This window comes from Narcine bancroftii, chromosome 5 (assembly GCF_036971445.1).
Source record: "Narcine bancroftii isolate sNarBan1 chromosome 5, sNarBan1.hap1, whole genome shotgun sequence".
NCBI classification, from domain to species: Eukaryota; Metazoa; Chordata; class Chondrichthyes; order Torpediniformes; family Narcinidae; genus Narcine; species Narcine bancroftii.
The window spans coordinates 118,330,201-118,344,526 of record NC_091473.1 but is presented as its reverse complement, the minus strand read 5'-3'; the positions used below and the strand labels follow the sequence as shown (position 1 = coordinate 118,344,526).

The 14,326-nt window shown below is 39.3% G+C and overlaps 1 protein-coding gene across 3 annotated transcripts in view; it reads left to right on the top strand.

Annotated features, from left to right (window-relative positions):
* eif2b3 (eukaryotic translation initiation factor 2B, subunit 3 gamma) overlaps positions 1-14,326 on the top strand; it is a 102,586-nt gene that overhangs the window by 53,279 nt on the left and 34,981 nt on the right. For all 3 annotated transcript variants that reach the window (XR_011357884.1, XR_011357885.1, XM_069938871.1), the window contains exons 7-9: positions 7,192-7,319; positions 8,166-8,356; positions 13,548-13,625. Coding sequence is in view for 1 of the 3 variants with exons in the window: in XM_069938871.1 (XP_069794972.1) it covers positions 7,192-7,319; positions 8,166-8,356; positions 13,548-13,625 (397 nt within the window). In the remaining 2 variants the exon portion in view is untranslated. The remainder of the gene's footprint in view (positions 1-7,191; positions 7,320-8,165; positions 8,357-13,547; positions 13,626-14,326) is intronic.

Sequence of the window (14,326 nt, the reverse complement as noted above, 5' to 3'; positions counted from 1 at the left end):
TAAAATAAAAAATGCCTGGGAACAGGATTTAAACCTTTCAGTATCATTTTAATTTTTTAATTCATCAAAAACTCATAGTTATGTGCTCATCATTTTTTACTACAATTTAAAGTTGTACAGATATCCAAAGCTAAATTATCTTGTTTTTAATCCAGATATAAATTCTTGCTGTGATAAATATAAGAGAGGAGAGGCTTCTTTAATTCATATGTTATGGACTTGCCCTAGTCTCGAAAAATACTGGAGAGATTACTTCCATATTTTATCTTGAATTCTTCACGTAAATTTAGAACTGAATCCTTTGGTTGCTCTTTTTGGTAACAGTGGGAAAAGATGACGTTCTTTTGACTTTGATTAAATGTCGAACTCTTTCCTTTGCTTCTCTTTTGGCTAGACATGTGATATAACTTAGAAGGAAGGATGCCATCCTGCCCACTCATACTCAATGGCTGAGAGACATTATGTCATGTTTAAACGTAGAAAAGATTCGTTATTCAATTAATAATTCAGATATAAGATTTCAAATGCTGTGGGGGCCATTTATAAGTCATTTTCTTAGTCTTTATTATAATTGACCTTTTTTCTCTCTGTTTATCGTACAAAGTTAATAAAATAAGGATAGGGGTTTGAATTCTTCTTTAATCGGGATAAAAAATATTAATATGTTTATGAATTGTGGATGTCTTTTATGTATTCTGTATCTTTTTTTAATATTTTAATCTATTATTTACATAGCACTCCACAATTGCCTTTTATACTTTTATGTTTCTACTGCTTTATAATCAAAATCAAAAAAAATATTTTAAAAAGTAAGAATCTCTTTTTCTCATGGCTTATTTGATAAAGTCTATAATGGCATTGTCTTTCTCGCTCTCAGTCTCTCTCTCTCCCTGGAGTATACTTTTACTGATATTTATGAAATATCTCTAAGTGTTACTGCTCATGTTTTTTTTTTAATTTATTTGCCCAGAGCACTTAACCAATTACATCCTCATCATTTTAAAGATCAAGAATACTTGTTTAAGCCTAGGGTTTCTCACTCTTAAAAGTAAATGTGAAATTAATTCAGTTATGCCATGACCAATGTTTCCCAAGAGATTCTTCCCTATGAAATCACTACTTAATCTTATTGCACATTTAAAATAGAGAGTTCAGGTTTGGTTCCATGAAATTTTGCTCCAAGAAACCATGAATATTAAAACCATCATCGGGTAAAATGTGGCCAGATTATTTTGTAGAAATCTATATCATTAGGAGAATCATCTGTCAGTTTTAGATTTGCCACTTGAAAGGAAAGGATTGTAACAAATTTTCAGTTTACAGCAGAATTATGTATTATGTGATATCCTTCTCTTGTCCTTGTATCTTGCATATTGTTTGCACTGAGCTTGTACTTTAATAATTTGAACAACAAGCAAAGCTCGCTCTTATCAATGGGTCTGCCCTTCTTGAGTGATCTTCATAATTACTTGATTCTATATCCTTCAGTCCTTTCTTTCTCCAGAAATTCATGTGGCAACTCTTTTATTGTGTACATTCAGGATTATGGAATGAAGATATTGCTAGTTCCAAAGAGTTTGTAAGGATATTTGACTGCCTGAACCCTTTCCCAAATAAACATAATAAAAATGAAATTATATAGCCACCAGAACTGTAGAGTTGAAACAGAACACAAGAGAATATTGTGATTTTTTTTTTTTATTAAAGTTTTTTTTTAAACATGTATACTATTTTCTCAAACAAGTTTACTTAGGCCTACAAAAGGGTTCTGTTTCTTTGAATATATCCAGTAAGGTATTTTTCCAAGTTTTCTTTGCGCTGTTAATGTAAAATTGTACAGAAATAAACGTAACTATACAAATGTTTATATAAATTTCAAGATTTTAGTAACAATAAAAGCAGTCAGAATGAAATATCTCTTTAATAAAACCTAACATACGGTATGCAGATGGCCAATAGGTATTCATGGTCTAAACTCAAACCCCTCTTTGAAATATTTTATATCTTAAAATGCATCTTTCAGGCAGCTGGACTATCTGGAACAGTGTCTGATATTGCCAGGCTTTTCTGAGCTGAATGGGCATGCCAAAGAACCCAAGCGGCAGTTGTGACAAAGGGACACTCAAGGAAATAGTTGAGTCTGGAAGTTACTTTAATGTAAATTTAGCAGGGCGATGTATTAAGCACAAATTTACATGGACATATTAAAAAAAAAAACATGTATGAAGGCTTTGTGAATCCTTCTACTTCCCTCATAATAATGGTCCAAAGTAGACTAAATTGTCTTGAGAAGCATATACAGTAAATGTCATAAAATGAGGTCTGCTCAGGGATTGGGTTGGTTCTGATTTTCCAGATTCTCAGGCTGTACATCTGTGGCTTTTATGCAATGCACGTTAAAGTAGAGAGTGGTTGAGAAGTCTGGATTCTCAGATGGTCTAGATTTGATCCAGTTTTGAGGCGAGTTTTCAAGAAGTCCAAATTCTCAGGTGGTCTAGATTTCTGGAATCTGGATTTTTGGTCTCCTACTGTACATTATTGTTAGATGCCCATATGTACTAACATATGCACTCATGCTATTAAGTGCTAAGAATTGAAAATCTATTCCTGTGAGAGATTGAAATGAGCATTTGGTGTTAATTTGCTTGTCTCTGAGCCATAAGTTTTGGAGTCATCCAGTTAATGTCTAATCCAAACTGAATTTGCTTGTCTCCTTTGGAGCACTGGAAATTGTGCAAATCTCCTTATTCTTTTGCAACACAGAGACAAGAAACTAAGGAGAGGAGACCAGCAGGATTTTTATATTGGAGTGCATAGAAGAAACCTGGCAGACGACTAATGTTATCAGAGAAAGAACATGGAAACAACAGAGCAGCTAGTTTAGTAATTATAAATTAAATGATAGGAGAATATTCACATTCACACAGGTTGGGAAACTCAGCAGTGTTGTTGTTTGCCAGGGCAGGAAATTTGACCCTATCTTGAAATTGATCAATGCAGAGTACTTGAATATTATCCAGCACACTTCAACTTGTGTTTGAATGTTATTCAGGTCCCTTTGCAGGATTTGAATATAAAAGTTAGGATATCATTCATAGGACATTGGTGAGACCATGCTCAGACATTACTGAACTGAGACCAACAATGGACAGGTTATCTTAAGAGGAAAGTTGGACAAGCAAGGCAAGATTCAAGTCCACTGGAGTTTATAAACCTTGAAACATCTTGCATCCCAAGGCGCATTGGATTTGAAGACAGTGCTTCCTTTTTTAATTCAGAGAATCAAGACAAAGATTTTTTTTCTCAACATTTCATGGGCTTTGGAAACTACTTCCTGAAAGGACAGTGAAAGAGATTCCTTGACTATTTTCATAAGATGCTTGATAAGCAATGGGGTAAAAGATTACTATGAGTAGAGGAAGATAGAATTTAGGTTAAATAAAGATAATCATTCTCCTCCTGCACCAGGACTGCAGGTTTGTTGTTTCATTTCCTGAAAAGGTACAAAGAGATTTGAATGCTGTACAGAAAACGTTCCTACTTTTGGCTCTATAAAACGGAAGGTATCAGTGATAAAATGGATGGAGAAGGTTGGGCTTCGTACACTTCCACATCTTTCGAACTTTGACACCACAACCTTTGGCCTTCATGCAACATATGACTTCACTCAAATGAAAACTTTCCTCGACATTCCCATTAATATCGCTTTGCCAAGTCACAGAAGTGTCATTCTGAGTCAAATCCTGTTTTTGTGCCAAAGGTTGTCACTCTCCCTTCACCTCCAGAAATAAGTTTTATTGTCCACTTTTAGAGCATGGCTGCAAAAAGATAGTGTCGATTTCTGGTATTCAATCAACATGCAAATCATTGTCCATTATGTTCAAATCTCTCTGGTTTTTCCCCAACAATTGTCAATAGAGGTTGCAAATATCACAATCCTCCTTGTTTTAAGTCCACTTTATAGCTTTTAAAACCTCTCCTGTGTATCTTTCCTCGAGGAAGATGCCCTAAAATAGCATAGGAATTCCACCACTGGATCATCAGACCAATGAACTTCCTTGTTCCACTGACTTTTTTTCCTCCAGAGATCTTCTCTCCCCAGCCTCCAGCCTCCTGTTCTCCCATCTACATAGAGCCCAAGTTCCACATCATGACTGAAATGGTAGATGTGTCATTTCATCCAGATCTTGTCCCATGGAACTTGCTTCTCCCTTCGTTGACATCTGTTTTTTTTTCCTTCCTTTATCTTCACAGATGTTTCCTTTATGCTGGTCTACCCCCAATTCTCTGCAATGATTTCTTAATTTTCCTAGTTTTGCTGTAACATTATTCATCTGAAATGTTAACTCTGTTTCTTTACAAGTGCAACATGACCTTTTACTAAGAGCTTTCAATATTTATGACAGTCTTAATCCAATTGTTTGCTCCTGATGAGTGTGTCCATGAATACTAGAAAAGAATTGTTTTGCTCCTCTATGTCAGTCCACATTAATCTTGATATGATCCCTTTAGGTCAATAACACTTGACTATTTCCTGATGCAAAAAAAATTTGTATTCTTGTATGTTATTAATACTATATTTTGTGTTTGGATTTCTCAGGATAAATAAATACTTGAAAATTTAGAAGTAGGTTGCCACATGCACCCTCAGGCCTGTTGTACTAATCATTCACCTTCAAGCCTGTTGTGATTGCCTTAGTTAGGCCAGCACAATGCTATTACAGTCCCAGTGAATGGGGTTTGAATCCAGTGCTGTATGTAAGGAGTTTGTTCATTCTCCCCGCCTGTGTGGGTTTCCTCCAGGTATTCTGGTTTCTTCCAACCCTTCAAAATCGAATGGAGTTTGTAGGTTAATTGGTATATTTGGGCAGCAGTGGCTCGTGGGCCAAAAGGGCTTGTTACCGTGCTGTATTGCTAAATTTAAACTTTAATAAAAAAGAAACAGGTTGATCCTGCACTCCAAATCCACTGCTGAGCAGATGCTGGTGAAAGAATTTCAGGCAGTATTACTGCAAGTTATGAGAAAATGGCTGGGACTAGCTCTTACTGAAAGAAATTTGTTACTTATAATCATTATCCCATTGCTTTACATGGGACAGCTCAAAGACGGGATATTATGTATGGAAGCTTTACATGGATCAGCTTATGTTATAATTCAGTAAAAACACAATGCTGGAGAAACTCAGCAGGTCAAATAGCATACTTTATATAGCAAAGATAAAGATACATAACTGTTATGTCTCTGTGTTACGTGGAAGGCTTCTTAAATAACTTAGAGATGCTAGATTCAAATAACAGAAGCGACTTAACTTACTGATGTCTTCCATCATCTCAGGAAACCACACACACACACACACACACACACACACACACACACACACACACACACACACAGAGTGGTGCGCTACTGTTACTACAGTGAAAAGGGTATATTCTTACACGGTTACAAAATAGTTCACATTATCCTGACTATATAACATCCCTCCTTCTCAAGATAAAGAAAAATCACTTTCTTTCCAGAGTAACTTAAGTAACCAAATTTGTACTCTAGTTTATTTACACAACTATTTTTAAATAGTTCTTTTCGATATCACACTGCCGGCAGTATGTTCCTTCCCCATCTTGTGGGTTTGGCTGTGACCTTTGGGCTCTGTGTTTACTAGTACATGTGTAGGTGATGTAGCTTGTTGTGCTTCACCTGACAACTGCTGTGTTGATGTTTCGGTATTAATAGTTGTGGTCTCTTCACTTGATATTGGTGTTGCAGGCTTTGCTGGTATTAAAGCTTTCTGCTTCATCAGATCTTGTGTCAGTCGGATGTGAATTCTGTTCCTCCTCAGCTGATTGCCAGAGTTTGTCTCGACAACATATGATCTTGGTATCTCAGCTTCTCTGATGACCTTTGCTGGAGTCCATGTTTTCAACATGGGCTCTTGAATATGCATGTGCAGCTGCCCTCTGAAGCGTTCTGGCAATGTTTGTGCATTCTTGTTATAATGCTGGTGTCCTTCTTCTTGCGTGTCAGCCTGTCTTCTTCTGGAGGGTGTATTTTGCTTGGAAGAATTGTTTTATATTTCCTGCCATTTAGAAGTTCTACTGGGACTTCATGTCAGCCCTTAAAGGTGTTGGATAGTGACCCCTTTTTATTGCTTGATTTAAGTCTTTATGGTCCAGACATATTCTCAAGCGGCCATTTGATTTTTCTTTGACCACTATTGAATTTACCCAGTCAGTCAGCTGAATCACGTTGGCTACAACTTTCATCCTTTCCATGTCCTTTATTTCTTGCTCCAGCTTCTTCTGAAGCTCTCGTGGGACTTTCCTTGGAGCCTGGATGACTGGTTTGCAGCTTGGATCTATGGCGATGTGATATTCAATGCCTTCAAAGCATCCAACTGAATCATTCCGGGTACATGCTCATGAACTCAGCCTTGTTTGTTACTGGAGGTCAGTTCTCCAATAGTGTCTCCGTTGATTCTTTTGGCTATCTTCTTCATTTTGATCTCATAATTGATAAAGATTAATTGCAACTCCTGGCAGCTATCCAGACCTAGAATTGCTGGTCCGTCTGCATCTACCACATAGAGTGCACAGAGGATTTTCTTTCCCTCTTGGCAGCCATTGATCTTAGCTCTCCCTAGCTGCTTGAACATGGGTCCACCATAGGCCGTTAATGTGTGACATTTGCTGTTTCCAATGGATACCCTTTTATAATGTTCTCTGGGAACAACTGGCGGTAGAGTCTGAGTGGAAGGACGTTGCTTTGTGATCTAGTATCCAACTTCACCTTCAGGTTAAATATTATAGGCTTGTTCTGGATTGTCCTCTGTATTGGGATTCTTGTGCGCAGCTCAATTCCTTCTTTCATCTCACCCATCATCTCATGAAGGTTTTTGGATTCTATGTCCAGAATCTGGATGTTGGAGAAGGGCTCAAGGTTTGAGGGGCTCAAACCCAAAGTGTCAGCTATGTATTTTTATCTAAAGTACATTGTTTGACCTGCTGAGTTTCTCCAGCATTGTGTTTTTACTTCAACCATGGTGTCTGCACACTTTGGTGTTTTACTTTCCTTACCTATCTTATAATTTCTTGTGTGTAATTGAAGTAGGCCAGTATACCATGAGAAAACACACTAACCTTGAAGATCACTTTTATTCATTTCTAATGCAAATGTTTTTTTTTTCTTCAAAGGTCTTTCACTTCAATCCGAGGTGAATTGATTCCATATCTAGTGCGAAAGCAGTTTGCTTCTCCTAATACTGCTCAACTTTCTAAAGATGATGTCAATGAAGATCTGAAGATAACCCCAAAACCTAAGGGTGAGTTTTGTAGACATTCCTCAAGGGACAGAACTGAATTGTATTTCTAAACATGCATCAAAATGTAAATAGTAACAGGTTTTGCAATTTATTTAAATTTTTGTTTCTGAAAATAAGATGAGATAACAACACTGCAAGGGATTATTTTCATTTTAAAGATTGTGTGCATTGTGAGAACCCCCTTCAGAGATTCCAGGAGAGGTTTATACAAAATAAATTCTCTCTTTTAAACATAACAATGGTCCAAACTAAGCATTATAGATGAATGAAGAAGTGAAAAAGGTTGAATGTGAAAGAGATCAATAATGATGAGAGCATGTAATATCAAAGGGAAGGAGTTGAAGAGAAGTTGATGAATATTTGTGGATACAAACAAAAAGTGTAAAATTAAATAGAGGAAACATAGAGAAATATTCTGTGCAAACATTTAAAAAAAAAAGAAAATTGGACTGGGAATAGTACGATTTATCCAGCAAAAACATGGTGGTGGAGAAATTTAATAATTACTTTGGTATTTAATCAGGTGGCCGTGATATCAGAGGATGAGATTAATAAAGTGGCCATAAGAAAAATACCCTTTCTTCCACCTACTGCCCTCCCCACCTTCTCTGAGACCTGGACTAACTTGTTTTAATTCTGCTGAAGGGTCAGGTCCAAGACTTGAAATGTTAATTCTCCTTTCCACAGATGATTACTGATCTGCTGTGTTTTTACAGAATTTTCTGTTTTGATTAGTCTGTTTTTGTGTTGCCTACTGTACATGCTATCTAATTCTATATTTACTTCACTGGAGTAATTCTGTTTGATACCTGTCACACTTACAGATCTGTTTGTTTATTATTAAAGATATATTCAGTTATGTCAAAGAGGATGATCTTCTGAATTTAGCCAGAGAAAAGTCATTTTGGAATGATCATCATGGAGATATGTGTGATCCATATCATGGAACTAAACTTCGCTGCTATGTACATATTATGGAAGGAGGAATGTGTTACCGCGTGAACTCATTACCTTCCTATATTGAAGCCAATCGACAGGTAAGAAGTGTATCTTGCTTAACATAGTTTCTACTTTTGCTTTTGATGAAAAATTGCCAGCAGAGAAAGGAGTAAAAACACAATTTTGCAGAAACTCAGCAAGTCAAATAGTAAGCTTAACTAAATATAGCAATAAGAGAACAGGATTCACTTTGAAGGTTTACCAGTTTAATCAACAATCTTAATTGATTTTGTGTTTGAAACTAGGTGTACCAATATGGATTCATATTTCAAATGAATGTATAAATTAATTAAGGTTTGTACAATGGCGTTACAGTGCCAGTGATTGGGGTTCAAATCCCGCACTGTCTATAAGGAGATTGTACGTTCTCCCTGCGTCTGCATGGATTTTCTCCGGGGCCTTCGGGTTCCTCCTATGGTTCAAAATGTACTGGGGGTGTAGGTTAGTTGGGTGTAAATTGCGCGGCATGGACTTATGGACCGAATAGGGCCATTAACGTGCTGTATATCTAAACTAAATTAAAAATATTGTCATAAGAGGGAATTTAGCCCTCCTTTAACACACAACCGGCTAAGGATATTGGAAGTGTTTCAAAAGATCAGTGGTTGAGAAGTTATTAGAAACAATATCTGAGGGACAAGATTAATGATCATTTGGAAAGGCAGGAGCTAATCAAATTGGTGAGGGCAGATCTTGACAGACCAATGTGATACATTGAGGAGGTGACAATGTATTAACGGTAACAGTTCAGTAGATATAGTTTAAATGGACTTTGTCAAGGTCTCGCATGGGAGATGGGCCCAAATGGTTCAGACCCATTGGATATAGGGCAAGTTAGCAAATTGGTTCCAAAATTGGCTTTACAATAGGCCTCAGAGGTTGATGGTAGAGGGTTGTCTTTGTAATTTAGATACCCGTGACTTGGGGTGTCCAATAGTGATTTGTGCTAAGGTCTTTGCTGTTTATATTATATACGTAAGTGATTTGGATGTGCACAGGGGAGACATGATCAGTAACTTTGCAGATGACACAAATAAAAAAAAATGGCCGCAATGTTGGAGCTGGGAGACTGGGGATCAGAGCTAGGCGCTGCTCCACAGGGGCCTACTACATTGAAAATGTAAAAAGACTGACTCTACAATGCAGGAAAAAAAATTTAGTAATAAATAATGTGCAAAGTAAGAGTCCTTAAATGAGTCTCTGATTAGAGAAGCTGTCCTCACTGGGACTCAATGCCTCTTTCTGAATTCTGGACTTCCTAATGGAAAGACCACAGTCTGTCCAGGTCAGCAGCAGAATGTTGAACAATGTCAAGCTGAGTACTGGAGCACCTCAGGGCTGTGTGCTCGGCCCACTCCTGTTCACGCTACTGACCCACGACTGCTACGACAGATGCAGCTCAAGTTAGCAGATGACATTACAGCCAAAATGATGAGTCACACTACAGAGAAGAGGTGGAGATTCTCGCGATATGGTGCAAGAATAACCTGAGTCTCAACGTGGACAAGGTGGAGCAGATGATTGTATACTTCAGGAGGACCACGAACAACCGCCCTCCACTACACATCAATAACTTGGTAGTGGACAGAGTAGAGAGCACCAAGTTCCTCAGAGTCAACTTAACAGGTGACCTATTCTGAATGCACATGTCCTGAGAAGAATGAAGTGGGCATGGGCAAAGCTACTGATCACCATCATGTTAACTTTCTACAGGAACTTTGTCGAGAGCATCCTGGCCAGTTGCATCACAGTGTGGTACGGTTTCTGTAGCGAATTGAATCATAAGTCAATTGATAGGACTATAAGAGTGGCAGAGAGGAGCTCTAGGATCTCCATCCTCATTCTCTACCACCCCCCCCCCCCCACCACCAATCAACGTCATCAACCAGGATTGTTGTCTGAAGAGAGTTTGCAAAATGGTATGGTGGACCCCTACCACCCTGTATACAGCAGCATTCAGCTGCTCCCGTCTGGAAAAAGATACAGGAGTATCAGGGAAAGAGATATAGGAGTATCAGGGAAAGAGATACAGGGGTATCAGGGAAAGAGATACAGGAGAATCAGGGAAAGAGATACAGGGGAATCAGGGAAAGAGATACAGGGGAATCAGGGAAAGAGATACAGGGAAATCAGGGAAAGAGATACAGGGGAATCAGGGAAAGAGATACAGGGGAATCAGGGAAAGAGATACAGGAGTATCAGGGAAAGAGGTACAGGGGAATCAAGGAAAGTGATACAGGAGTATCAGAGCCAGCTCCACCAGGCTGAGAAACAGGTTCTTCCCATTGGCAGTGAGAACGCTGAACGACCAAGGGAACTGCTCACACTAACCATCTGAGACTCTATGACTTACTGAGCAATACTTATTTATTTTTATATATGTCTACTTGTTCTGCACATTTATCACTTGTCTGACATGTCTGTATGTGTATTATGTCTGGTTGTGTGTTGCATATTTTGCATCGAGGACCAGAGAGCGCTGTTTTGTAGGGTTCGGCAATCAGATGATAAATTAACTTGAACTTGATTGAGTTTGTTTTTTCAGAGTCTGATGGTGGAGGGGTGGCAATTGTTCCTGAACCTGATAGTATGAGTCTTGTGGCGCCTATACCTCCTTCCTGATGGCAGTAGCGAGAACAGAGCATGTCCTGAGTGTTGTGGATCCTTCTGCTCTCTGGTGGCAGTGTCCCATGGAAATGTTCTGAATGGTGGGGAGAGTACTGGGATGTGGCCATTTCCTTAACCAGGGCTTTCTGCTCAAAGGTATTACACATTGCACTGCATGTCTGTGATAGTTTGCCAAGGTTTCCAATGTTGTACCAACCCTTCATAAACTCCTGAGGAAGTACAAGGGCTTGTGTGCTTTCTTCACAATGACATTAGGATGTTTGATCCAGGAATGCACCTCTGAGATAGCGACTCCCAGGAATTTAAATTTGTTCACCCTTTCCCCTTCTGATCCCCCAATGATCACTGGATCATACTCCCCTGGTTTTCCCTTTCTAAAATCCACAATTAGCTCTTTGGTCTTGGTGATGTTGAGTGTGAGTATAAACACATCGAAATGTTGGAGGAACACAGGTGGTATATTCAGCATCAATGGGAGACAAAGATATATTGCCGACGTTTTGGGCCTAAGCCCTACTTCACGGAATAAGCAGAATGAATCAGAAGCAGGAAATCTCAGAATTCAGACAATGCTGGCTGGGAGAGGAATTCAGACCAACAAATATCCAATTGACACCTTTTGTTGGTCTGAATTCCTCTCCCAGCCAGCATTGTCTAAATTCTGAGATTTCCTGCTTCTGATTCATTCTACTTATTCCTTGAAGAAGGGCTCAGGCTTGAAACGTTAGCAATATTATCTTTGTCTCCTGTGGATGCTGAAAAGTCATGCTGAGATCCTCCAACATTTTGGTATGTGTTTTTACTGCAGGGTTGGCACCAAGGGGGGCATCCGCAGGCATTCCCCCCCTCAAAAAAAAAATGAGGTGCTGTCCCCTTTTTCCCCCTGCTCCCTCCCCCCAACCATATGGTCATGGCCATCACTCGCTGTCAGACCCAGCCCTCATCCCTCCAGCATCCTAGTGTGTGACAAGCATCACTAGTGGCTAATGGTGCTTGACAGCATAACGGCACCACACCACCCTCCCCCCCACTGAGTGAGTTTGAGCTTTGCACCGTGCCCCACCAACACACTAATGCCCCTCTCTAGTATTTGTTCTGCTGCCGACATTGTTTTACTACAATCACAGCGTCTGCAGACTTTCGTGTTTTACTCACATTGAGTGTGAGTTTGTTGTTCATACACCATTCAGTCAAGTTTTCAATGTCCCTCCTTCCTGCATACTGACTCATTGCCCCGTTTTATACAACTGACTACCACAATGTCATCAGCAAATTTGTAGATGGCATCATTGTCCAACTGAGCCGCACAGTCATAGGTCTAAAGTGAGTAGAGCAGATGGCTTAAGAATGCAGCCCTGTGGTGTTCTGGTACTGATAGAGACTCTGGAGTTATATGTTCTTGCCAATCCACGCTGATTGTGGTCTGGAGGTGAGAAAAGCTAGGATCCATTTACACAGTGGGGCATTGAGGCCCAGATCTTGTAGTTTGCTGATCAGTTTTGAAGGGATGATGATGTTGAATAGTGAACCATGGTCGTTAAAGAGCATTCTGATGTGTGCATCTTTGCTGTTAAGGTGTTCCAGGACTTTGTGCAGAGTCAATGAGGTGGCATCCGCATGTAGACATGTTGGTGTGGTAGGCAAATTGGAATGGATCCTTGTCATCGCTCAGACAGGAGTTGATAGGCCTCATCACCAGCCTCTCAAAGCACTTCATCACTGGATGTGAATGCCACTGGTCGGTGATCGTTTTGGCAGGTTACTGCACTTTTCTTGGACACTGGTACGATTTATGCCTGTATGAAACATTGGTTTCCGTGAATAGATACCAAGTTGGTCAGCACAGGTTTTCAATACTTGGCCAGGTACTTCATCTGGCCGGTTGCTTTCCTTGGATTCAGTCATTTTTGGTTACTGTCAGCAGAAGAAGATCAGGTAGAAGAAGATCCAGGATCACGGGGAGACCTTGTTCTGGTGGTCAAATCAAGCATAGAAGATATTGAGTTAATGTGGGAGTGAAGCTTTGCTGTCTCCTACTGTACCTGATTTGATCTTGTAGCAGATCTCATGTAATTTTGGCCTTACCATAGCTGTTGGGCATCCTTCATTGTTTCTGTTCTTATCCGGAATCTCCATTTTGCTGGGGAGATTACTTTTCGTTGGTCGTACTTGCTCCTTGTGTAGTGTTCTGGATCACCAGACCTAAGTGTCTGTTATCTGGTTCTCAGCAGGTTCTAGATTTCATTGTTCATACAGGGCTTCTGGTCAGGGAAAACCCTGAATGATTTGGTGGGGACACTCTTCCACAGCTGTTTTGATATAAATCTTTTACCCCCCCCCCCTCCTTCACCCCCCATTCACCCCCCTCTGTCATGCACCCCCCCTCTCTCATTCCCCCCTCTTATACCCCCCTCCCCACCTCCCTCTCTCTCACTCTCAAATTTTTCTTTCAATTTTTAATTTGTTGTGTGCTGTATGCATATATGTGTTTGGAACAAAACACAACTTTCATTATAATTTGTTCATTCTCTGGAAAAATTTATGCATTTATTTTTATTCCCATCCAGATGTGGCAGTAAATAGTCTTGTTTTTATCTCCAGGCTCCAAAGTTCTTATCTGCTTTATCCCAAGAAGAAACACTGATCCACCCTTGGGCACAAATTACTGATACATATATGGTGAGTAGCGTGTACCATAAATCAAGGGTCAGCGAACTAGTGATTTCAAACTAAATGATTTCAAACTAAATGCAGTCGACAGAAAAAAAATCTCTCCATTGTTAGATTCTGAGAAGTATGGTTATTTGTGTTTTTAACACAGAATTGTTACCCTGATCTGAAAAAGTAAATGAAGTATGTCAGTAATCATTCAGCGCAGGATTTCAGGAATTTGGATAGTTGCTTCCAATTAACGGATAAAAAATCTTGAAGATGCTTCCAAATTTATGTCAAAACAACAAGGAGAATTCTGTCCATTCAGATAGAAATAAGAGACAAGCTGGAAAACAAGGATAGATGTTTGAAGTTTTCCAAGATTACTGATTTGCTTTCCTCTCTCACCTGACATTGTTGATGAATTGTGAAAATGCAGAGAGCAATGGCAGGTGGAATTTAATCCTAATAAGTGTGAGGTGATGAATTAGGAGGACAAATAAGGCTAGGACTTATGCAATGTATGCAGGGATCTAGGGAGAAATGAGTATTAGTGCGACCTCAGTGTACATGTCAAAGTATCCCTAAATCTGGAAGTACAGGTGGTTAAGGAAGCATTGAGCTTGCTTGCCTTCAATAGCAAGGCAAATAGTTTAAGAGCAGGAAGGTTATGGTACAACTTTATGAAGCAATGGTTAAGCCACAGTTGGAGTATTGTGTTCCGTTTT